The sequence below is a fragment of the Caretta caretta genome, chromosome 6, assembly GCF_965140235.1.
Source record: "Caretta caretta isolate rCarCar2 chromosome 6, rCarCar1.hap1, whole genome shotgun sequence".
NCBI lineage: Eukaryota > Metazoa > Chordata > Testudines > Cheloniidae > Caretta > Caretta caretta.
Window position 1 is genome coordinate 125,736,275 of NC_134211.1, and position 23,408 is coordinate 125,759,682.

The 23,408-nt window shown below is 47.3% G+C and overlaps 1 protein-coding gene across 14 annotated transcripts in view; it reads left to right on the plus strand.

Moving 5' to 3' along the window:
* The window catches only part of TRIM9 (tripartite motif containing 9), a 131,090-nt gene extending 118,806 nt beyond the window's left edge, over positions 1–12,284 (plus strand). For 6 of the 14 annotated variants that reach the window (XM_075129998.1, XM_075130003.1, XM_075129999.1 and 3 more), the window contains 5 exons: positions 1,249–1,290; positions 2,086–2,109; positions 3,616–3,919; positions 5,777–5,939; positions 10,105–12,284. In XM_075129998.1, the coding sequence (XP_074986099.1) occupies positions 1,249–1,290; positions 2,086–2,109; positions 3,616–3,919; positions 5,777–5,939; positions 10,105–10,167 (596 nt within the window). In that variant the 3' untranslated portion in view covers positions 10,168–12,284. Of the gene's footprint in view, positions 1–1,248; positions 1,291–2,085; positions 2,110–3,615; positions 3,920–5,776; positions 5,940–10,104 lie in introns of those variants that run through there. The other 8 variants (XM_075130001.1, XM_075130005.1, XM_075130002.1 and 5 more) reach the window with 3 other exon arrangements.
* Positions 12,285–23,408: the final 11,124 nt, after the last annotated feature.

A 23,408-nucleotide genomic window follows, 5' to 3' on the forward strand; every position in this document is an offset into this window, starting at 1 on the left:
GCACGCAGACAATATGGAGGATTTTACACCACGTCCTCCCCGGCAATCAGTGAAGCTGGGGAAAAGAGGAGATGGGGGTGGACTTCTACACTATGCAATCCCCTGTTTCAGCCCTTTGGAGCTGTCTGCAGCTAGTAGTTAGAGCAGTCTCCTGGCTGAACATGGGAGCTCCAGGATATGTCACGGGAACCATGGAAGGAGGTTGCATGGCACCTGTGCACACTCACTCTGGCTCTGCTCAGTGATCAGCCTCTAATTTTCATGAGTACCAAATACCATCAGTAAATGTTCAGTGTAATGTCGTATAATGACGCTTAGCTCTCTCTGAGAGGCACTGTAGCATAATTATTCTTAAAATATGGCAATAGCTAAACTAGAGTTATGTAGCTACATAAAACTCACCTACGTTAACATGAAAAGTGATCAAATGCTCGGTCTACCTTAATCCACGTGCTCTTTTTTGTGCGGGGGGGGGTAGATTTCAAATTATTTTTGCAGAATAACTAGATATTCTCGCTGGAGAAAGTTCTCTCTACGTCAGATGCTGTCTACCCATCTTGTTCTGATTTCTTTCCCCAGAGGAAGTTGTGGACAGTATTTTTGAATGTGCCGTGCGTAAGGAGATTTACTGAATGGGGAAAAAGTTTTCTTTTTGCTGCTAGAGGCTCTTTTTCAGAGGCCAGTACAATCCATTGGACTCTTATGAAAATAGAGACCAGGATCTTCAAAAGCGTCCACCAATTTTTGGGTACTTTTGGTTTTTAGGTTCCCACTCAGAGACACTTTAAAGGGTCCTGATTATCAGAGAGCAAGTGTTCAGCTCTTTCTGAAAATCAGACCCCTTCCAGGAGTCTCTAAATTGGGTACCCAAAATCACTAGTTTCAGAGTAGCAGCCATGTTAGTCTGTATCTGCAAAAAGAAAAGGAGGACTTGTGGCACCTTAGACTAACCAATTTATTTAAGCATAAGCTTTCATGAGCTACATCTCCCGATGAACTGAGCTGTAGCTCACGAAAGCTTACGCTCAAATAAATTTGTTAGTCTCTAAGGTGCCACAAGTCCTCCTGTTCTTTTTCCAAAATCACTAGTCACTTCTGAAAATCTTGAACATGGTCTTTGGCTTTTAATGAATCAGGCCTCAAGTGATCGGATCGAATGGATAATTTTGTAAGTGTTTACAAGTATTTTTTGTGAGACTGGTTGTTACGTCTTAGCTTTGATGTGTGAAATATAGTATCTCTTTATAGGGTGCAATTTTGAGACACAGTCAGCGCCTTACTCTCAATTAGGCAAGTATATTTATTACAATTAAGTGGTTCATACTTTGTTGGTCATTTTTTTATTTTTACGTTAAGCCTTTTTTTGACAAAGTAAATAAACAGCTCACTATAATCAAAGACTGTTTCCTACTTTACACCCTGTTTCTCAAATGCCATCCTAGTGATTTGAATGAGGAACAGTCATTTTGGTTTGGTATTAAAGGAATTTTAAGTTCTTCCACTTGTTGGTTTTAAAGAGAAACCTGAAACTGGGCTGTGGAAATGGACTCCCCATCAAACTTTTATCCTTAAAATAAAATACATTTGGACTGTACCTCACTAAGGTGCTTAAGCATGTGTCAGACTTTAAGTACATGATTAGTCCCATTGAAGCTAATTGGATTATTCATGCACTCAAAGTTAGACATTGACTTGGCTGAATCAGGAATTTGGGTCTGATTTTTACAGGTGCTGAAAATCTGCATTTCTTGGCGATTTCTGTTGGAGTTGCAAGCGCTCTGCAGCTTGCAAAATCAGGCCCCTTAATTCTTTTTGGAAAAAGCAAACCCTTTTCAGATGACCCACCTCAGCTAAATTCACCAACTGATTCGTACACAGTGTAGTTTAAAGTGCACTTCATTTACAGTGGAGGCCCATGGTGAGTCTGTGTATAAACAAATTTCAGGACATGAAAAAAAAAAAAGATTCCTGCAGTACATGGAAAAGTATGTGATCAAAAATATATTTCTGAATTCTTTATTTTAATAAATGCCAATTTTACTTCCTGTTTCTTTCCTGCATGCCTTTCATTTGGAATGACAACAGTTGACATTAAAAAACTGGTGGCAGGTATGGAACCCTTTATATTGAGCTATAAAACCAGTAAGCAAGCTAGCCTGTGAAAAGACTCAGCAAAGCAATGAATAAATCTGTTTTATTTTCAAGCAGTGTTTACTTGGGTGAGAATATGTGCCCAGGTGTGAGACTGTGTTGTGGATATGTCAGTTCACGTTTGAACTACAGTAAATGCACAGGCCGCAGGAGAGAACAAATCACCTATGAAACGTGGCTAGTGGTTTATGAAATTCTGTTACTCTGTGTATTGTCAAAAAAGTGATGTTCCACCTGTCTGGTTTACTGTATCCAAGTCGCAGTGTATTTAGAGGTTCTCAACATTTTTCAGAGCTCACATGAACTAGATTTTATAAAAATAAGGTTGAGGGCTCGCTAGGGAAGTTACTCGGTGTTGTTCAATCTGTCTATCCATGTAGATTTTTGTGTGTGCTGTTGATTACTAGACCTGCAAGCACTCCCCCCCTCATGCACACTCACACAGAGTGTCTGCTAATCTTTAATCCTCCTTCCCACACTCAACCTCAAAGCATTACTCACATGACTAATCTTTAGTCATAAGAGTAACTATTACTGATATTTGTATTACACTGCTACCTAGAGGCCCAACCAAAGTCAGGTCCCCATTGTGCTAGGTGCTGTAGAAACATGTAGCGAAAGGCAGTCCCTGCCCCAAAGAGCTTACAGGCTAAATAGATAGGACCAGCAACAGGTGGGAAGGAACATAGGGAAGCAGTGTATCTCACCCAAGGTCACACAGCAAGTCAGTGGCAGAGCCAGGAATAGAAATGGGCTCTGCAGCATCCCAGTCCTGTGCCCTACCCACTAGACCAGAACACCCCCCCACCTTTGTGTAAAAGTTTGCACGATCAGGCTCCATGACTCTAGTGTCGCTGGTCTGCCAGTTGCCAGGCCCAGGTATCAATAGCCTCCATCAGTGATTCCATGCCCGCAGGGATCATTTGTGAGCAAGGAGACCTTTTCCCATGGGTAAATTCTACTGAGCCAGTCCAGTCTTTCTCTACTTTCCTCTGAGTTTATAGAGAGCCAGTTCCCTGCTGTACTTAATCATAGAATCATAGAATATCAGGGTTGGAAGGGACCCCTGAAGGTCATCTAGTCCAACCCCCTGCTCGAAGCAGGACCAATTCCCAGTTAAATCATCCCAGCCAGGGCTTTGTCAAGCCTGACCTTAAAAACCTCTAAGGAAGGAGATTCTACCACCTCCCTAGGTAACGCATTCCAGTGTTTCACCACCCTCTTAGTGAAAAAGTTTTTCCTAATATCCAATCTAAACCTCCCCCACTGCAACTTGAGACCATTACTCCTCGTTCTGTCATCTGCTACCATTGAGAACAGTGATAAGCACAGCCTAAGCCCACTGCTGGTTGAGCTTCCTTCCTGCAAGGTGATGCATGGTGCTTCTCATCCCATCTGTGTGGCTTTGTTGCTGGACTGGGTTGTTTCAGCCATACTAAACCACTATCCTTTGTGTATTTCCAGTGGCCTGGTTTTCGTTCGATCCCGGCTCTGCACACTCTGACATCCTCTTTTCCAATGACAACCTGACTGTCACCTGTAACAGCTATGATGACAGGGTTGTGCTGGGGAAAACTGGCTTTTCCAAAGGGCTCCATTATTGGGAGCTGTCGATCGATCGTTACGATAACCACCCAGACCCGGCCTTTGGTGTGGCTCGTGTTGATGTCCTCAAGGATGTCATGCTAGGAAAGGACGACAAAGCCTGGGCAATGTATGTGGACAATAACCGGAGCTGGTTCATGCACAACAATTCACACACTAACAGGTATGCCACAAACCCTGGAATCAGGTCTTCTCCTGACTGTCTTTCTCTCAGAGATCAAGGCCCAAACTCACCCCTGATGTAAGCCACTCTTCAATGGCAGCTGCACACATGTACACTGGGAATGGACTTGCTCCCTAGAGCCTAAAGTGAAGTCCTTACGCTTAGCGTAAACTAGGGGCAGTTCAGGCATCTTTGGTATTGTACCTGCTACAAGAACTCTTCACCTACTGTACTAAGAATGAAATGATCCTGGTCTATCTCTGCTTCCTAGTCCTCTGAACATTCATCCGTCTATCCTTGCAGAACATTTCACCACCTGTGAGTAATGCACTCATCCCACACTCCTGCCAATAAACCTGTATCACTTTTATACCATCCGGAGTGCTGTGCTGAGGTGTAGAAATTCTGTCTCCATTTATCCGTGCAGGCCAGTGTGTCAGGATTGTACGCTTATTTTGTAAGCAGTGCATTCTTCCCACAGGCTCTTCTGCCCTGTCACTGGTAGCGTATGGTTAACAATTGAGTGCAGTTGGCCACCACTAGACCAGATGAGTAGATGGACGTGCCCTGCTCAACCTAGGGGGTTGTAGGTGGGTGAGACCCACCTGGATGCCATTAGCATTGAGCTCAGAGCAGTATTCTGGTTGTGTTTGTGTTTGAGATGAGACTGGCATGTGCAACCATCTTAGAATACACTCTGGAGGGGATCTCATAGCTCCTGTGGCTCTGTCGTACTTTTAAAGTGACAGCATGTTACCCTTTTGTGTCTCCTACATGTTCCCTCCACATAATTCCCTATGACCCTTCCTTACCTAGAGGGAAAGGAACAAGGGACAGTGTCTGCGGGCACCATACGGTGGAGGAACGTGTAATGGTATTAAGTTGGGTCCATTAGGCTGTCCATTGTTACTCTCAATCTTAACATGGGAACAAGAGTTCCCCATACTGTGCAAAGCTATTTTATGGCCCTTGGGACTTACCCATCGGGTTTGGGAGTCTTTGCATTGACTGCAATGGGAGCTGGATCAGGGCCTCAGCTGGTAAGTGAAAAGTGAGACTCCGTAGTTATACAGACTAGAATTTTAAAAGTGGTGATAGACTGTGATGTTCGTTATGTGTTGTGGAACACCAGACTTTGGCGTGTGGCACAGTCTTACGGCACTAGTGTGTACGATTCCCAGAGATGCTCTGATTGTGTAATGGTTGCCTTACTTCTTTTATCCTGGGTTCAGTAATCCACAGTTTGGGCCAAATTCGGGGATCCATACTCATTCCTCAGCCTGGCAAACGCCCACTGACTTCCCAGGTGACTCCTTATGAATGGCTGAGCCGCTGTTTTAAAAGTTCAGAGAAGCCAGTTTTTTCCCAAGTCTCTGCAAACTATGTGATTGTCCTCTGAGGCGCAATTCCGCCCTGAGACACACCTCCCTGCAGACGCTTCCGTTGAAGATAATGGGAGCCCCGTGTTTGTATCTAAGGGGCAGAATCTGGCCCATCATCACTAGGCTACAGTATTGTGCAGTTAGTGTGTACACGTGTATTTGTCCCTTGAAGTGTTTTTAGACTACACTGTTTCACTGAAGACTGCCAGGAATCAGGGACGGGGCTGGATTTCAAATTAGGGGCGCCAGCGTTCTAGGGACGCCATACCTCTCTAAAACTGTGGAACACAAAGGCCAGCTGTAGGCGTGGGGGCGCTGAAGATGCTGTGCCTAGCGCTGCGTAAGGTGTAAATCCGGCTCTGATCAGGGGTGTTGTTTTGTGCATTTCAGGGAAGCCATTCTGTACAAACTCTGTAGCAAGGACTGTGATGGCATTAAGTGATGCACATCATCTGACTTCCTCTTTCCCCAACAGGACCGAAGGGGGAATAACAAAAGGTGCCACGGTTGGAGTGCTCCTTGACTTAACCAGGAGGACCCTAACGTTTTCCATCAACGAAGATCAGCAAGGTCCTGTGGCTTTTGAGAACATGGAGGGCCTATTCTTCCCTGCCGTCAGTCTGAACAGGAATGTGCAGGTATGTGCTTTGTCAAAGCGGTTTCACAACAGCAGCGTATGAAAGATCTGAACTTGATGGCGAACTCCTCCTGCCTTTCTGTACATTTAGCACCATTCTTATCCACTAGAGCGTTCTCAACAATGTAAGAAAAACCTCAGCAGCTGCTAGAAGGGGTGAGAGCCTTTGTGGAACAGGGCAGTTTGGAAGATTAAATGTAATGACCCAGCTCACTGGTGAGCCACTGACATCAAGATGTGCCTTTGGACAGCGCATAGCTTGTTCCTTATACTTCTTCTCTCCCATGGATGGCAGGAGAACAGGAGTGCCGCTGCCTTTGGCTCAGAGGAGCTTGGCCACTCAGTTTATCAGCATCCTCCAGGAATCGCACTAGTTATTAAAATGCACTTGTGTGATACCAAGGATGTTCTACATCCTGTTCCGCACACAGCAGTTTCAAACACAGGCTCTCTTTTGAGTTCTTGACCATTCACGAACTCTATCTCTGCAACGAAGACTGGAAGACTGTTTAATATTTGTCTTGCTCTGAGCTACTCTGGTATTTTTAGTCTCAATTTTTATTTGCTTCCATCCCCCTTATTGTCCTCTTCAGAGCGTTATTGGTTTCATTCACTCGGCAGACACTCACTGAGCCTGGTTTTGGTCAGCCCACTTTATCACCCTTTGCTTCTCTAAGCGCTGCACCATTGCCAAAGGCTTGTTAAAATCTTCCTAGAAGATGCCAGGAAGAAATAAGCTTGAATCGGTTACGTCAGGACCTTTCAGGCAGTTTGATGAGGTGCCCACGTGGTAGGTTCCGTTATTTATTTGGGACTATATTATGGACATCAAAGGTAATCTTCCCTCGGCAGGAGAGAGAGACACAATGCAGCCATGAGCTCTATCCAGCACCCATGAATCAGAGTCCCATTGACTTCAGTGGGATTTGGATCAGGTCCTTGAGCATAAAGGGGGAATTGGCTAGAAGTGCAAACATTACTACCATGCTGTTTGGGCAGGTTGTAGGCATAGCCTGCCCAGGAACATACCTGTAGTGGCAGGAGAGCAGCCCTGGGAGGAGCCTTTGCGTCCCGTTTTCTAGGGGCGGAGCGAATGCAGCTGGTGATTGAATTTTTCCCATCTACTGGGGTAGCATTATGCCTGAATAAAGGGCATCCCCCATCTCTGTGCCCCACAGGCTCTAAGAACCGTAGCCTGGCCCTTTCTTCACAGTTGATCCAGCGTTAACCTGATTTTATGGAGATCTGAGACTCTGGTGATTATTCTGAATACCATTATTAAATTGCTAAGCAACACAGTCCTCAGTAACATTATGATTTTATATTGAGCCGTGACCGTGTGTTCAACACTCTGTGGTACTTGTATGTGTACATGGGTGTGATATACATATACAAGCACCATTGCTCGATGAGTTTAATTCCCATCTCTACATCCTTTACTTTGTCCCAAGAGAAGAGAATATTTATCAAACCCCATTGCTTCCTGACAGATCAATAGAAGAGGTAACGTTTAAAATCCCCAAATAATAGAGAAGCCCAAGGACATGCTGATAAAAGTACTGCTCATAAACTCAAGACATTCATTATCCTTTTCCCCCAAAGGTGTGTGAGTAACTCAAATGGCTTTATTAGGATTCAGAAGACTTTATTTTGGATAAACTCATTTATAAATTTGACTCTAAAACCTCTACGTTATTTTGAAAGTAAAGAAATGAGTTATGCTTCCTTCCCATGATGAGTGTGAGAATTAAACTGTGCAGAAAGGAGAATAAATCTGAGAAGGGACAACTCTACACAGTTGTATGCATATCAGTGATCTAGACAATAAAGCAAGCTACAAACTCTGTTACACTGCTCACAAAAACTGGCAATTCTTATAGGTTTTGAGAGTGTAAGTCAGCCAATTACAAGAACAAAGGAGGACATAAATCCACACCGAGTAGAGGTCAAGCATAGGAGTTTTTTACATACAGCGCTGACGGAGTGTCACCTCGCTTATTAGGTTCAGAGACACTGTCAATCAATTGATTACAGTGGAATATATGGATTTTCCATGGGCAGGGAAAGTGACAGGGTAGGCAGTTCCACACCCCCAGATAGGTTTAGCTGCAAGACATGATAGCACAGTAGCCAATGGTCAAAAGGTTACCTAATGTCTCCGCCCATGGTCTCAAGTTAACAAATTGACATTTAGCATTTAATTAGTACTTTAATAAATGTATTCATACAGAATATATATTGAATTCAATTTGGGGTCCATAGGAATGAAGTAGCTCCTTTGATTGTCCAACAGATACACATCTAGGGTTAAAAACAAAGAAACAGTGAAAGTATATGGCAATAAAGATTGTCTTTCAAGTTGCTTATTTGTGTTTTAAGACAGGCATTGGTTCCTGGGAAAGGGAGGTGGGAGGAGGCCATATCTTATACTGGCATGTTTGAACCTTTTATAAACTCAAGGTTGGATGTGTGGGAAGAACATCTCCCTACAGAAGAAACTAACACAACAGAAACAGGGCTTCTTTATTCTATTTGCAACTTTGAATAAGACACAATTATTGACCCCAACATCTGGCATTTGCTGACCAGGCATATCTTTGCAAAAGCAAGGTTATCTTTGGTTATTCTGCTTTCTCTTAGCTATTGCTACGCCTCTGACCTCTTGACCAAACTCTGGACTTCGGGCCTGTACACAAATCCATATACCAGGTTATTACATCAGCAATGGATTTTAACCCTTCAAACAACCAGATGGGTTATTTTCCCTAAACAGAAATCCAGCAGTGGTTTGGCCATCTCTCTGGTTGACTGATGAATTCTTTTCTTTGTCAATCATTTTCCTGAGAAAAGCAAATATCGGTTTCTCTAATACGCATGTCATAACAGATGAAAGAGAAGTGCTCTTCTGTATTCCCTGGATCTGTAGTGAAATCTGTGCATAGAAAGTTCTCTCCCGTGTATTTGCAGAGATTGTCACAGACACAAAGGGGAGTGAGGGAGTTGGGCGCCTGATTCCTTTTTGTGCCTTTGAAATCCTCTCCATTGCATACTCCTTGTTCTGACGCAATTGCTGCATCTGTAGCTGCTCAGTTATCAATGAGGGGACAGCCCCTTCCCATGTCTGTATTCCCGCCCAGAGAAAATGGTACCAGGGGACCTGCTGCTGCCGGAGACCAGCGGTGACCAGTGATGCCTTGGAACACAGCAGAGGTGCTAAGGGCAGGGAGGCAGGCAGAATTTCTGGAGCCCACAGTTGTTCTAGGGACCCAGCATCCCCACAGAGCCTTCCTCCTGGAGCTCAGTGCACCCAGTCGTGTGATCCCTGCTCCTCTGATTACCGACCACATGTGGGTGATGCTCTTCTGGTGCCACCCAGCCTTTCCTGCTCTGTGGCCTTTGCCTTGCGTCCTGCTCTTGGTTCTGCACGGGGATGGAAAGATGAGTGGGAATTAAAGGCACTGTGTCAGGACAGGCCTGCCAGAGATGTCAGGAGAGCATCTCTGGTGTTCTCGGCGCCACGGGTACAAGGGGGAGCAGGCAGCGAACACGCCACTGGGCATGAGGCAGCAGCAGGGAATACCAAACGAGGGGACAAGGAGGAGAAGCATGGAGACGATGAATATTACAGGGGAAGGATGCATGGCCGGGGGCCCAGGGCTCCCAGTGATACACTTGGCTGCCCTCTATCCCAGCGAGGACCTTTCCTCGCTGCAGATTCCTCTGGGCGTTTTGGAAGACTGGCGGTTTTTAAAGATGGGAACCAGAGCTTGAATCATCGCGGGATGAGAACGGTGCAAGCTGTACACTATCAGCCAGGTCCAGTCAGGGAGCCCGTGCACCTCCACAATGACACCAGAGGCGTGTCCTGCCGAGCGCTCTGTGCTGCTCCTCTCACACTGCTCCTGCGACGTGCGCTGCTGATGGCAGTACGCATGCTCCAGGGACTGCGGGTCCGCCACAGCCCTGATGCGCCGTGGCCTGTAGCCTGTTTCACTGGTCAAGCAGAGCAGCCAGGGCACGCTTGTATGCCAGAGCAGAACGCCAGCTGCACACGGTGCTGCTTGCACGTGGTGTTTAGACCCCTTACTCACGTAAGCAAAGTCAGGATTTAGCCCCAGGTGCGTAAGAATGCCGATTGCTCTCTGGTAACAGGGCTGTCGTTGCAGGTGACTCTCCACACTGGTTTGCCGGTCCCTGAATTCTATACGTCCAGGGCATCCATGCAGTGATGAGACTACTGAAGCCAGCTGCCTTTTCTCAGGATGAGTGAAGAGAGCTGCTTTACTTTGTGAAGAAGAGACCTCCTAGGAGCCGGGGAATCTTTGGTCAGCTGGTAACTGGAAAACCAAAAAAAGAAACAAAAGCGAGAAGAGAAGAAACTGGCCTTCTCCAGTCTTTGTACTCCACGACCGCACGGCAAACCCGCTTGGCGACTCTCTGGCACTGTACTGTGCGTGTTTGCTTTGCTGTTTAGCTCTTTTGGCTGATAAAGTACCTAGCTAGCCTGAGATGTTACTCTGTGTCAGCTTTTCGGTTTGGGTCATTGGTTTGATTTGCTATTATTTTTAAATGTGGGCTTTTAATTTCCTCATAACAGTGTGGTTGCTGTTGACCAGTTTAGCTGCTGCCGTCGCAAGTGAAACCCTTCCAATTACTTTCGACTGAGTTATACATCAGACAAAAGATGCTGTCTAAAGAAACCAAGGAGAGACTTGGAAGCAGGGGGAGGACCCTTGGTGGGCAAGCATTTTCTGATGCCAGTCAAATTACCTCCGGTGATGTTACTTTCCCTGTGGCCTTTCTTGTAGAGCACCCTCAAGCATATTTGTAGACATTGGTCTTGGATTACCAGTTAGTCTATACAGAGCCAGGTGGAATGCATCAAGTATTGGGAGACCATCATATCTATTATAGCAGATAGGGCCAAATTCTTCCCTCACACGTGGATGTGGCTCACACTGAAGTCAATGCATCCCTGGGCAGGATTTGGCCCAAAGATATTACTTTTAAATACCAAGAGATTTGCCAGGGCTTCATCAGACCACTGTAATTAAGATGGATAGGTAGCCTGAGAAGATAATTACATTTCTGATGTGATGATCACTTGGTTTCAGCAGAATAATTAGATGTTAATTGATCAGCTCTGGTTCTATAATTTATCATTTCCAAAGGCTTTTCTGTTTAGCTCAGTAGGTGGACCGGGCTGTTTACCATCCTCCTGTTCCCAAGCACTGCAAGGCAGTGCGGATTTGCGAGAGGACTTGATACAAGCATTTGCACCCACTCAGTGGCTTTATAATCTGCACTCTACATAACGGTGCCAGCTGACACAATGCTGCCATATCTCACAGGGCCTGCAGTTGGCCCTTTTGATATTAGCATTTATTTTTTTATAGCTACAGCGAAAACCTAGCCTTAAAAAACCACCCGACAGTGTCCTTTTTTTCGTAGAGAGGATTCATTCTGTTCTGAGGTTAGCATCACTTGGGGATCAGGAGAGAACAGAGCAAGAAGAGGAAAGAGAGAGTTGGAATCACAGTCCATGGCATTCACATTCTCAGGAATAAATATGCTTGTTGCCATGCCTACCTGTGCCTAACATCAACTCGAGTTACATTCTGCTTCCATTCACAAACTTAACTTTCTGGTAATTCAGACAAATGTCACATGTAAAAACGACAGATGATTACCACTGTGTTTAAATGCCAGAACGTTAACTTTTACCGTTTCTGTAGTGAAGAAACTGCATGCCGCATGTTATTACGCTTTCCTTTGGTTGATGACACTCTCTAGATTAGTTTCAGGGGCTGGAGAAAGATTCCATTTTGTTGCCCAACCATTTGCCAACTTGCCAAGCAATTGGGTTTGTTGAAAAAACATAGTTAGTTGAACTGGGGATGGGGTGGGAGGGGAAGCTAATGGAATAATGTTCCAGCAAAAAGACATATGTAAATAGATAATCATTTCCTTTTAGTGCTTACCATTCTATTTAGAATGTTCTTATTTGTTATATTGTTGTTCTAGTATTAAGTTTACCTAATTTATTGAATGGGTGCTATCTTGTTCATTTAAACCTATTAGTTTATCTCAGCTACAGAAGAGCTGTGTTGCGGGACAACGCTGATCTGTTATTTGTTTAATTTCTTATGAGACTCAGTTGCCGGGCCACTGTGGACTCGTTTTTCATAGTCGTTATATTCCCAGTTCTTTATGATGTTCATGATGCTTATTAGATTTCTAGTGACTTGTAACACGTAGTTGACGCTGTACTGCAATCCTAGCTGCGTACAGCTGCTGTACTAAAGAAAAGTGTTTGCTGTTCTAATAAATGACTTTTATGAGAGAACTGCATGGGTCCCCCGTGTGTCTTTCGGTTTTCCTTGTGCAGTCACTGGGGGTATTTACCGTAGTGACAGAATTTCCTGTGTTCGGAGCAGGAGATACTTAGAGGCCAGCTGGCCACCTCCTACGCTCTCTGTGACCCCAGGAAGGAGGCCTGCGTATCAGTGTCATTGACAAAGGGACGAGTGTGTCAGTAAGCAGGTGTGAGCAGGAGCCAGGGCGAGGGGCCGGGGAGGATCCCCCCGTACACAGAGCACAGGGAGCAAATGGAGCTGGGCCTGGTGTGTGGGCTCCACACGGGAGAGGGAAGAAAGCAGGAGCCGGCAGGACTCACTTCTCCACTTCCTCCTTTCCAGAAACTGCCCCTGGGAAGCCCGCAGTGGTAACGGTGCAGACGTGCCCAGGCAGATATATTACCCTGTGGCCGACCGTCTTTTCAGTGTTTCATTGCAGGATGTCTTGTGGCGTCCCTCCCGAAAACTAAGAACTAGCTGATCGTTGTGGCTATTGCGAGATGTTCGTACGGGAAACCATTTCAGAGTGATGTCACGTAGGCTATTGCGCTCCAAAACTGCTGGAAGTGAAACTTGTCACCTGAGGCAGGGGAGGTCACAGAACTGACGCAGTCAGCACTGAGTACACTCAATATCCATGGGGCCAACGCAAGCCCTGTGTTTACTGTCTGGCCAAGATGCAGGCTTGAGCATTTGCAAAGACAAAATACCCCAAGACAGTCTCTGAACAGAGGGGACACACACACACACACCGGGCTACGCGCCAGTAGTCTGTAGCTGTATCGGAGAAGAAGACGGCACGAGATATTATCCATTAGGGAGGAGACACTCTACCCGCGGGAGGGTCTCCTGTGAGGGGGATCCCAACTTTCTCGGCTGGACAAGCACAGTAAGGACTGACCATTGGGTGAGAAATACCGTATTAGACAGGAAAGGAACTTGTTAATAAGCATAGGCTAAAGATAGCCTTGTATGTTCTTCTTTTACCTGTAACCTTATGTTTCCAAACCCCTGTACTTACTTTTATTTGATCTACCTCCAACGCTGTTAAATAAACTTCAATTTATTTTTACTGTAGACACATCTAAGTGCCTTGTGCTAAGGAGAGTGTTAAACTGAGGTGACACCGGTGAATTGGGGATGCACGGCCTCTACAGAGGCAGCGGATTGGCATGCATTGCGGGTTTCCAGAAGACAAGGGACTGGGCATTTGAGTGTAACAAAGTGGGTGTGTAAATTACTAGCCTGAACTAGGAAAGAGCAGGGCTCCTGGAGCCCGGAGCGGAGCGCCTGTGTTGTCAGCAGATGATGGCTGAGGTGTTTTTCCCCTGGTGGGCACAGACAGGGCTCCCTCCTGCTGTGAGCAGGTGATAGTGATACACCGCAGACAGTTGGGTTAACCCTGCAGCGTGTCCCGGTAGCGCTGACGGGATCCCTGCGGTGATACGAGAGGCCGTCAGAACAGTGAGGTTGTTAGGAACAGCATGCTCATAATCACATACACAAATAACGTTCTGGCTGCCCCGACAGGCTGAACCCCCCTCGGCGCATCCAAACCCAGCTGTGTTCTCTGGAGCAGCCCCAGGGCCTGCGATGCATGTGTGCCCATGCAAGGCAGTAAGAGGGAGACAGAGCTCCGAACCCCCAACAGTCCCCACCCCTGATTATCTAATCCAAGGCCACAGCATGCTCCCTCCCTTTTTGTTGCCTCCTCCGCAGGGGAGCATGGGGGCTTTGCCTGCTCTCGCTCTCCCCCCAGAAGAAAGGAAGGGAAAGAAACGGAGCCTGTGTGTTCTGTTATAGACCAAGGGGAGTGTGTCAGGCAGTTTTCCCCTGAGCACAGCCCCCAAAAGGGGTATCCACCGAGGCCGGCGAGTCGCTTGGAGATCATGAATTCCCCCTCTCAGTGGGATGCCAGTCTGCCTGGCCTTCCCCAAACCTCTGAACAGAGCGGGCGTCCCCAGTGGGGGGATATGAACATAGTGTGCCCACCTCAGAGGTGCCCATGTGTCTGGTTTTCCTCAAACCTCTGGAAGAAAGGAGTGACTGTCCGCAGCAGGGACACGCATGGTCCTAGCAACTGGCTTGCCTGGTATCCGGCACCCTGCTTCAGCTTGCGGCTGTGCTCCATAGCAACTTCTCGACCTCCGCAATGTCCGGGCCCCGAGGTGTCCCAGCCAGCCCTCACTCTGATAAGTTCTGCTTCGGTGGGTAACTCTCCTGCCCCTCTGTCTACCTTTCCAGACCCCCTACCCCTTCCTCAGACTCTGCTTCCCCCCACTAGCCCAGCGCCATATAAACAATGCAATTCCTCGTCTAAGGGATCTGATGCTGTCCAGCCCCTCAGTAGCAGCCTCCCCACCCACTCCAGGACCCAAGGGTGCCTAGGCCTGAGGCTTCTCTGTCTTCCTTGTGCTTTTCTGGGTGGTTTCCCTTTCCTCTAATGCCACTGCAAAGCCTTGTGCTGGCTGCCAAGCTCCCCCAGGCCCACTCACTACAGCTAGCTCACCTCTGGACCTGGCGTGTCAGGGTTAAGATGGAGGTTTGAAATCGCTGCACCCCGATGTTCAAACCTCAGCCCAGGAAACAAAGCGAGCACCCTGCTTTTGGCTGGGGAAAGGGGAAGAATCTTTCAAATGCTATGTGAACTGGGGCCCTGTTTTTATATACATGCTGGTTAAGCCCCTGTTACAAGACTCACCCCCGAGAGCACCCCCTCATGGCAAAACTTGGTATTGCAGCACTTCTGCCTCAGTTTCCCCACAATAATATTCGGCCTACTTCACTGTCGAGGTGGCATGGCCCCCTAGCCAAGCCACTTTAAAGTGTTCAAGGCCTTCCAGGAATCAGAGTGCTCAAGTCTGAAAACAAGAGTCTTCAGCCCTTCTGGGCTCAGCCTTCCACCCTCCACGTCCCGTCCCCCCCCTTACGGGCAGGCTGCCAGCAGCCACAGCCCATCTTGCAACCTAACCGCTGGCTCCTGAGCACCAATCACCCAACTATCCACGCCAGGCCTAGCTGCCTACCAAGAGCCTCTCAGCTCAAAGCCCTCAGCCAGTTCCGAGTGCGAGACCAGCTTCTTGCTTCATATTAGAGCAGCCTCAGTTTTTCAGGCCTTCCAGCCTCTTTCAGGCTAGCTGAAGCCTAGCTGCTTATCCCGGATCAGCCCCTTCAGTCTCCTCCCAGCAAGCCCTCATCTGCTGGGCTTTTCTCCTTTTTAAGTTCCACGCCCTACACAGGCCTAACTGGCCCAAGGCCTTCTGGCCTTCCGGGGTATGTCTTCCCTGCGGCTGGGACCGAGCCCCCCAGCCTTAGTAGACCGACATGAGCTAGCTCTGCTCCAGCTACTGTGCTAAAAATAGCTGTGTGGAGGCTGCTGCACTGGCGGAGGCTGGGGCTAGCCACCTGAGCTCACACCCACCCAGGGTCAGGTTGGTCCGAGCTCGGGTGGCTAGCCCCAGCCTCCACTGGTGCAGCAGTATCCACCCTTCCATTTTCAACACTAGCTCATGCCCCACAAGCATGAGTCTGTCTACTAAGGCTGAGGGGCTCCCTGCCAGCTGCAGTGTAGACGTACCATAAAGGGGCAAGCTGCACATCCCTTCTCCTAGGGCCCCCCTCCCAAGCCAGGCCCTAGAGTGAGGGCTCCAAGGTTGGCATGCAGGAACCCGCGCTTCTATGTATCTCTCAATCACAGGGAAAGGATCATCTCTGCTGCCCTCGTTTTCAGGAGCAGGTTTTCCCTCCATTTTCTGCTTTGCCCCAGGGACCCCAAATGTCTCTCAGTAAAACAGAAACATGGTTGTTTTCTCAGGCCTCTGAGCAAGGGTTCATGTCTCTCTGCCATGCTTTTCTCTGGCAGTTTTCCCTCTAATTCGCTTGGGGCTGCATTCTCCCTGGCCCAGGAGAGGGATCTCTGCTGGGCTCCTACTGGCCAGCCAGCCAAGACATGCCTCTCAGCTTTCTACTGCTTTCCTTATTGCGTCACACGCCCTTAACTAATGTCCTTCATGGCCAGCTAATTGCACAAGCTTTCAAGAAAACTGATTGTTCAGACCCAGCTGTAGGCTGGCTTCCTCCTGCATAGAGAGCGCCTCCTACTGTGAGATTGACTGCCTGCTGCATCAGCCTTCAAGAGAACAGGTTGTCCAGGTTCACTTATGTGTTAGCTTCCTGTTGCTCAAGTTCTGTCCAGTTTAGAAGCACCCTGGTCCCTCAGACCCGCCCTTAGGGTGCAACTTTCCAGAAGGAACACAACCCTCAGGGTCTGAAGGGTGATATGGCCTAGGAGGGCTGAGGATCATTTCTCTGAGGGAGGTCCTATCTGAGCCAGCTCTTATTCAGCACTCATGAAATCTTCCATCTTCAGGCTGCCGGTCACTTGCAGCATCTGGGGTATACATTTTGGGAGAGCGCCTGAACTTGTGTCTCAATAATGCGGTCCACTTGTCAGACATCTGGGTTTCCCTAAGCCTCCCACCTAGTGCTTTTCATGGCAAGTATAGAGCATTGGGAAGCTGGCTGCGTTTCTCTGTGGCGGACCTTCTGGTAGCTGAGCCAGTGCCGTAGTAGTGAGGGAGTAATTTACTGTTGCTATAAGCCAGCAGTGAATTTCTATCACCTCCGGCGCAAGGATGGGGTGGGAGAGGGGTGAAAGGGCTGTCTCTGAGGCCCAATGCCTGCTGGGGCTGCCGCTTTCGGGGGCGGGGGGCAACTCGCACACGACCCTTTGCTAAGGCTATGGTCACAAGCTAGGAAACTGCAAGGTAAAAATTGGCACAAGATGATAAAGGACACACAGTCGTAGTTCTGTGTAATCAAAAAGTAGGTTTAAGTTGAAATCTGTGGGATTTTTGTCTCAATAAAAGCTTCTGGCTAAGTTCCTTGATGTGACCCACACAGTCTTCGAGACCACATTGGGATCATCTTTTATTCATCACCCCTGTGGGTCCAGGGGCAAGATTTCAGTAAGAAACCCCAGAAGGTCCTTTTGCCTTCTTGCCTCCTTTCCTGGGGACTGGCTGAACTCCTCTGAGATTTCGCCATTTCCACTGCGACGGCCGTGCGCCTTCATTAATAAAACATCAGCTAATATTACATTTGAATTACAAATGAGCACCGTGAAAAGAGGCATTCTGCAAGCTAGGGGATCAAGGAGGAATTTTTTTTATTAACCCCCCCCCAAGTTTGGTATCAATTATTAAAGAGAACATCTGCACTAGTGAAGTGAATCAAATGGTCTGGGGGGAGATGGGAGGGGAAGCTGAATAGAGCTATTCCTACTGGAACCTGGCGGGAAGGTGAGGTTATGTTGAAGAAGCCATCAGTAACTGCCTAATTTTAGGAGATGTAATACAGCTGTTTCTGTCACTTCTGTTAGCATCTCTTGCATAGCATAAAAAGATCGGAAGGCAGGCCCAGTTCATTAGAATACAGACAACCAACGCTGATGTTTGCAATGCAAGGCGGGTTATCTATGTTACTGCTTATGGGCCTGTCTAGCTCATAAGAATGTCTGATCCCTAGATTCTGGAGTAGACAAAGACATAGCATTGGTTGATTATAATGTTATTTTACTCACATATTAACTGGAGACCACTTAATTATAACAATATATTTCAGTGGCCAAATTCAGCCCTGGCTTATGCAGGTGTTAATTCTACGGAGATGACCAACTTTCTCATACAGTATCATGTAATTACTCAGTAATTATTATTTCCACTTTCTAAATCACAGCCTGCATTACATAGTAATTGCTCTTTGGACTCAGTGAGCCTAATTAATTACCAAGCCAAATACAGAAACATGTAATTACTTACAACGTAATTACAGGGGGCTGCATTGTGCGGACTGGTTTTTAAGCAGAGCTCTTCAACAAAATTAATAGGGAGTTCTGCTAAACAATTGCTGGGACATTGGTAAGCCATGGTATTTGCTAAGGAATCCATTGTCTGGTAACACAGCATCATCAGCAAAAGTTATTCAGATTCAAGATCCTACAGGCCAATGTCCCAGGTACGTACTGACTGAATGTCTGCAGGGGAAATTCTGAAGAGACCCAAAGACTTGGACCCTTTCAAGCAGGGGCAGATTAAGCACATTGGTTTGTGGATTCACATCCTGGCTACTGGGGTGCTCAGGGCCCAAGAGACCTGAGATCCACAGATCCAGCTGTGGGGCAGTGACAGGGTGTACTAGCCCCCACACTGGAGCAGTCATGGTAGGGAGCAGCCCAAGAAGGGACTAGCCAGTGTCCCAGAGGCAGCTGGCATGTTGCGGGTGGATTCCCCACTGACTTAGTGGTGAACCCATTTGCCACTACCAGGCCCTGAGCTGGGACCCAGTGGAGCAGGGAGGGCCTGAGTCCCCCTACCCGGCCACCCCCTTTGCAGGGCGGCCCACTGAACTCCCTCCTACTGACTCTGGCCCCGAGGCCGTGTCTCCTTGTAGCCAAGGGGAGTTTTGTTGGGGCCAGCCATTGGGCCCCACAGCCCAGAGGTTGCAGACAGCCATTCGGACTTGACCATGGGGCTACCATGCCCTGGCCCTACCCCAGGGGGATGGGGTGTACTGGCCCCACAAAAGGGGCCCATCTTCTGGCAGAGTGTGACCCAGGTGGTACAGAAGCTGGGGACTAGTGTGAGGATGGAGGTTGGCTCTGCCAATCCTCTGTTGCCTTCTGTGTTTAAATGTACAATGTTATGCATTGTATATCATCTCCAACACACACAAATGCCATGCTAAGTTCAAACGCAAGGCAGTAAAAGGCAGGAGGCAGGTGCATGTAACAAAGCAAGAACTTAGGCAGCTGAGCCCACCTGTTATCAGGTGCTTGGGATGGGCCACACTGGGAATGCCACACTCCGGGCAGACAATCCCCAAGGCTGGTGGTTTACTCTATAGTTAGATTTACCAAGCTAGTAACAAAAGAGCTTCTGCACTACCAAACTGGTTAACCAGGAAACAAACTCAGTCCCCTTTAGGCATTCTAGCCATTGGCTCCCATCCAGACAACCAAGTCTAATATAGTGAGGGGTTATTGAAAACCCATTTTCACTATATGAGTGGTTCTACTAATCCCAAAGGATCAGACGCTTATCTCCAGGCAATATGAATCTCAGATCTTACACAAATATCACGCTGTCAGCCAATCCTTAGTAAACTAACTGAAGATTTATTAAGAACAGAAGAGTTGTAAACAGTTAATAGACCATATACATACAAATTATTGCAAAGTTCTTATATTGGGTTTGTAGCTGGGATGAAACAGACTGATGGCTTGTAAAGTCTCTCTGGAAGGTCCTTAGCCCATAGTTCAAGATGCTTCTGTTAGTTGAAAATCCACAGTTCAGAGACTTAGAGCAGAAAAGAGCAAAGGCGAGGTGGCTCAGGGGTCTTTTATATCCTTTGCCATGTGCATGAAAATTTACTGTCCCAAACAAAGCCCACAGACCTAGTGCATGGAGAGTTACTGGACCAAGATGGAGTCCAGGGTCACATGTCTGTATCACATGTGCTTACATGCTTTGCCAGCTCACAGAGGCAGCCATTGCCCATATTCTTTCTGAGGTGTCCACAGGAAAGGCTTACTGGGCGGGATGAATTTCTTCAATGGCCCATTGTGAGCTGAGTGTCCTTAAAGGGCCGTCAGTACATAGCTGTCTAGTCCTGATGTAAATCTATCTGGAGGATGTCACCCAGGAACAAAACATGTTTAAGATACAAGTACAAATCCAATATTCATAGCTTCAGATATAAAGATGATACATGGATTTAATCAGGATAACCATACTCCATAGATTGTAAGTTTTCCATTGACACCTTACATGATACACTTTGTGCAAGATGTGTTGCAATTGTATAACAGCGGTAATATCAACGATATAAATGGTCATCTTTAATCATACAGCTTCCAAAGAACCACAACATGAAGCAGTGATTCCAAAACCATTCTCTGAGAGGAGAAGATATGTTCCTGTGGTTATGGTGAACCCCTACTGCCATCTTTCCTTGTAGATCCTTGCCTCCACAGTCCAGCACTGGAGTAACCTTATTACTTTAATTGGTTTGCAAGGGTTTAGCTGGGGGAAGAATTAGCCCAGTATATTTAGAAGTAGTCCAACAAAATTCCAGGTACTTAGCATCCCGGAAGGTAGAAACAGGATAACTTATTTCGTTTCATCAATTCATTAACAGTTCATTTGGCCCTGAGATACCAAAGTGGGGGGGCAGAGAAGGGGAGGGAAAGCCCTTCAGCTTACAGATAATATGCCATTCTTCTACAGCATGCAGGTGGGGCTGCTGGGTGTAATGGCGGCAGCTATATGGTTATTGTTTTAATGATGTGAGTCCTGGAATAGACGTACCTTTCCATTCTGCTGAAAAGTTTTTGCTAAAAAGAAAAAAGGAACTCATTGTAAGTAAATGAGTTTCATTTGGAAAGCAGTTAGGTGACAAATCCAGGCCCTGGTTTTGCGTTATTTGAGCTTTCCTTCTTGTGTGATTGAGCAAATATTTAAACTCTTTGCAGAATAAAATAAGTTGTATAATATAACGGTACCAAACTTGATGCTACAACAGCAGGGGAAAGCATTGACTTGATGGGCCCAATGAATGAACCAACACCCCAGTCTCTTCTCTGAAGGCTATGAAATGTGCTCAGTTGCAACTGCTAGTGCTTAAAACTACTAGTGTCTCTGTCACAGACTGGGATGTGAATCCTCATGCCCTGTGGCTGGAGCAGGAGTTAGGGGCCAGATCCCAGAGCCCCCTCCGGCACCCAAACTCCCTACTGGAGCCTGCACCCAGAACCCCTCATCTCCATCTCCATCCCCATCCCAGAACCCGCACCCACAGCCGGAGCCCTCACCTGCCCCCACACCCCTGCCCCAACCCAGCGTCCCCTCCCACACCCTGAATCCCTCATTTCTGGCCCCACTCCGGACCCTGTACCCCCAGCGGGAGCCCTCAGCCCTCCCCCCGCCCCGATTCCAACCACCTGCCCCAGCCCAGTGAACGTCAGTGAGGGGGAAGGAGAGAGAGCAATTGAGGGAGGGGGGCTGGAGTGATGGGGGTGGGGCCTCGGCAAAGGGGCGGGGCAAGGGTGTTCGGTTTTGTGCAGTTAGAAAGTTGGCAACCCTACTGTAGTGTAAGTCCCAAAACACAGAGCCAGATCCTGAGCTTGTGTAGATCAGTGAGTTCTGGTCCAGTCAGTGGGACTGAGCCATGTTACACTAGCTGGGGATCTGGCCCTTAGAGTCCTTGGCTGAGATATATTGAAATTCTCAGAGTGCGACGCCGGAAGGAATTAATGACAGCCTTGGACCCAAACGCTATTTAAAAGGAGCTGTTTGAATGGAAAAGCTGCTGCTAGTGTCCGATCTATTTCAGACTCCCTCAAACATGCAGTTAACGAGACCATAATGAATGAGTCATCGTTTGGAAATGAGATTCCTAATTATTTTTGCAGGATGCTGATTGCCAAGTGTGGTGTTTGCAGTTTATCTGAATGATACAATATAATCTCTTCACTGGCTGGTGGATCACGTGGCTGAAGCACAAGGAGATAAATAGCCATCATTAAACACCAGGCAGGCTGGGAAACAGTGGAGCTGATAAGAATGGAATATTAATTTAGCCGTTCAGAAAGTTTCTGTTAGCACATTGGCTAGTGAAACTTCTGGTTCTTTCCCTGGCATGATCCGTGTGTGCATAAAGCAATCACCAGCTAGTGCCTGCAACACTGAGCAAGAGAGAGGGAAACCGAGGGAGACAATGAGGAGGCCCTTACTCCCCAAGTAGTCCTGGTGGAACCAATGGGACTTCACGGAGAGTAAAGGCCTCCTCAGCATGAGGCTGTCCTCGGGGACAAAAATATTAGGGAACCGAGGGGAGAAAGAAACAAGAGATACTACCACGAAGGAAAGAGAGAGAGGGTGAGTGAGAAACTCTAATCCACCCTCAAAAAAATGAAATGAGGGAAGATGCACACTGAATGCCGTATAGTTGCTCTCGTTTGCCATGGGGCTGATCTTGGCCTGGAGGACATCATAGCAATTGCAATGGCCTCTTTTTCCATGTGACAAAGCCCGTAGCATGATCTTTGTAGCCAGCACCAGCAGAGCTGGGATAGCTTAAAGGGGCTTTTGGGAGTGGTTAGGTTAACAATTTTTGGTGACTATTTTCTATGGGAAGTTGTGTGAAGCATTTTGCCCCCTCTGATTGTCATTCCATAATCACACAGGCCAAAAAACAACAACAAACAAACCAAAAACCAGTCCTGTGCTAAGGATTTACTCTTGAAAAGCTGACAAATGAAAATTATGGATTTGCAAATGTGTGTGTGTATATATGAGTTTTCTTGTCAATGTCCTGTACAAGCTCCAAAAGGACAGAACAGGTCAGACATGGGACAAATAAAACTAATATACAGATAGAAAACTTGATGAAGCTTAAATGCACTGTTTTATTACTCATACATTCTAGATTTATTAATATGTAAATGGCAACTGTTAATCATTATGTTACAATTTTATCTAGTATCTTTGGGAAGAGCCTGGAAATCGTTCACATTTAAAGAGCTGAGATAAAACTCCCATCCACTTTGATGGAGCCAGGATTTCATTCCTCTTGTTTTGGTCTATCATTGTAGCCCCAATCCTGGCCCCCTTTTGGCGGGCACAGCGGGGACTGAAGCTGGGCCCTCAAAGCATGAATGGCTACAGCTTGAGACCAAGAGCCAAACCTCAGTAGCTGTAACAACTCATGCCCTCTGGGGATCAGAGAGGGGTGACTTAATACACTCAACAGTGGGTTACGTAAAGACAGACGTGCTTAATTTTAAACACATGAGGAATCCCACTGAAGGTTGTAGGATTACTTGTATGCTTAAAATCAAGCATGTGAGTAAGCATTTGCAGGACTGGGGGGCTAAGCCTTAAGCGTCCTGTGTTTAATCCAGAGGTCCCCAAACTGTGGGGCACACCCCCCTAAGGGGGTACAGAGGAATGTTCAGCGGGCCTGCGCCAGCCCCCACAGGGGAAGGAGGGAGCTCCTCCTAGCCCCTCCCTGCCCCCAGCTCTGTGCCGGCTCCCAGCCCTGCGCCTGGCCCCTCC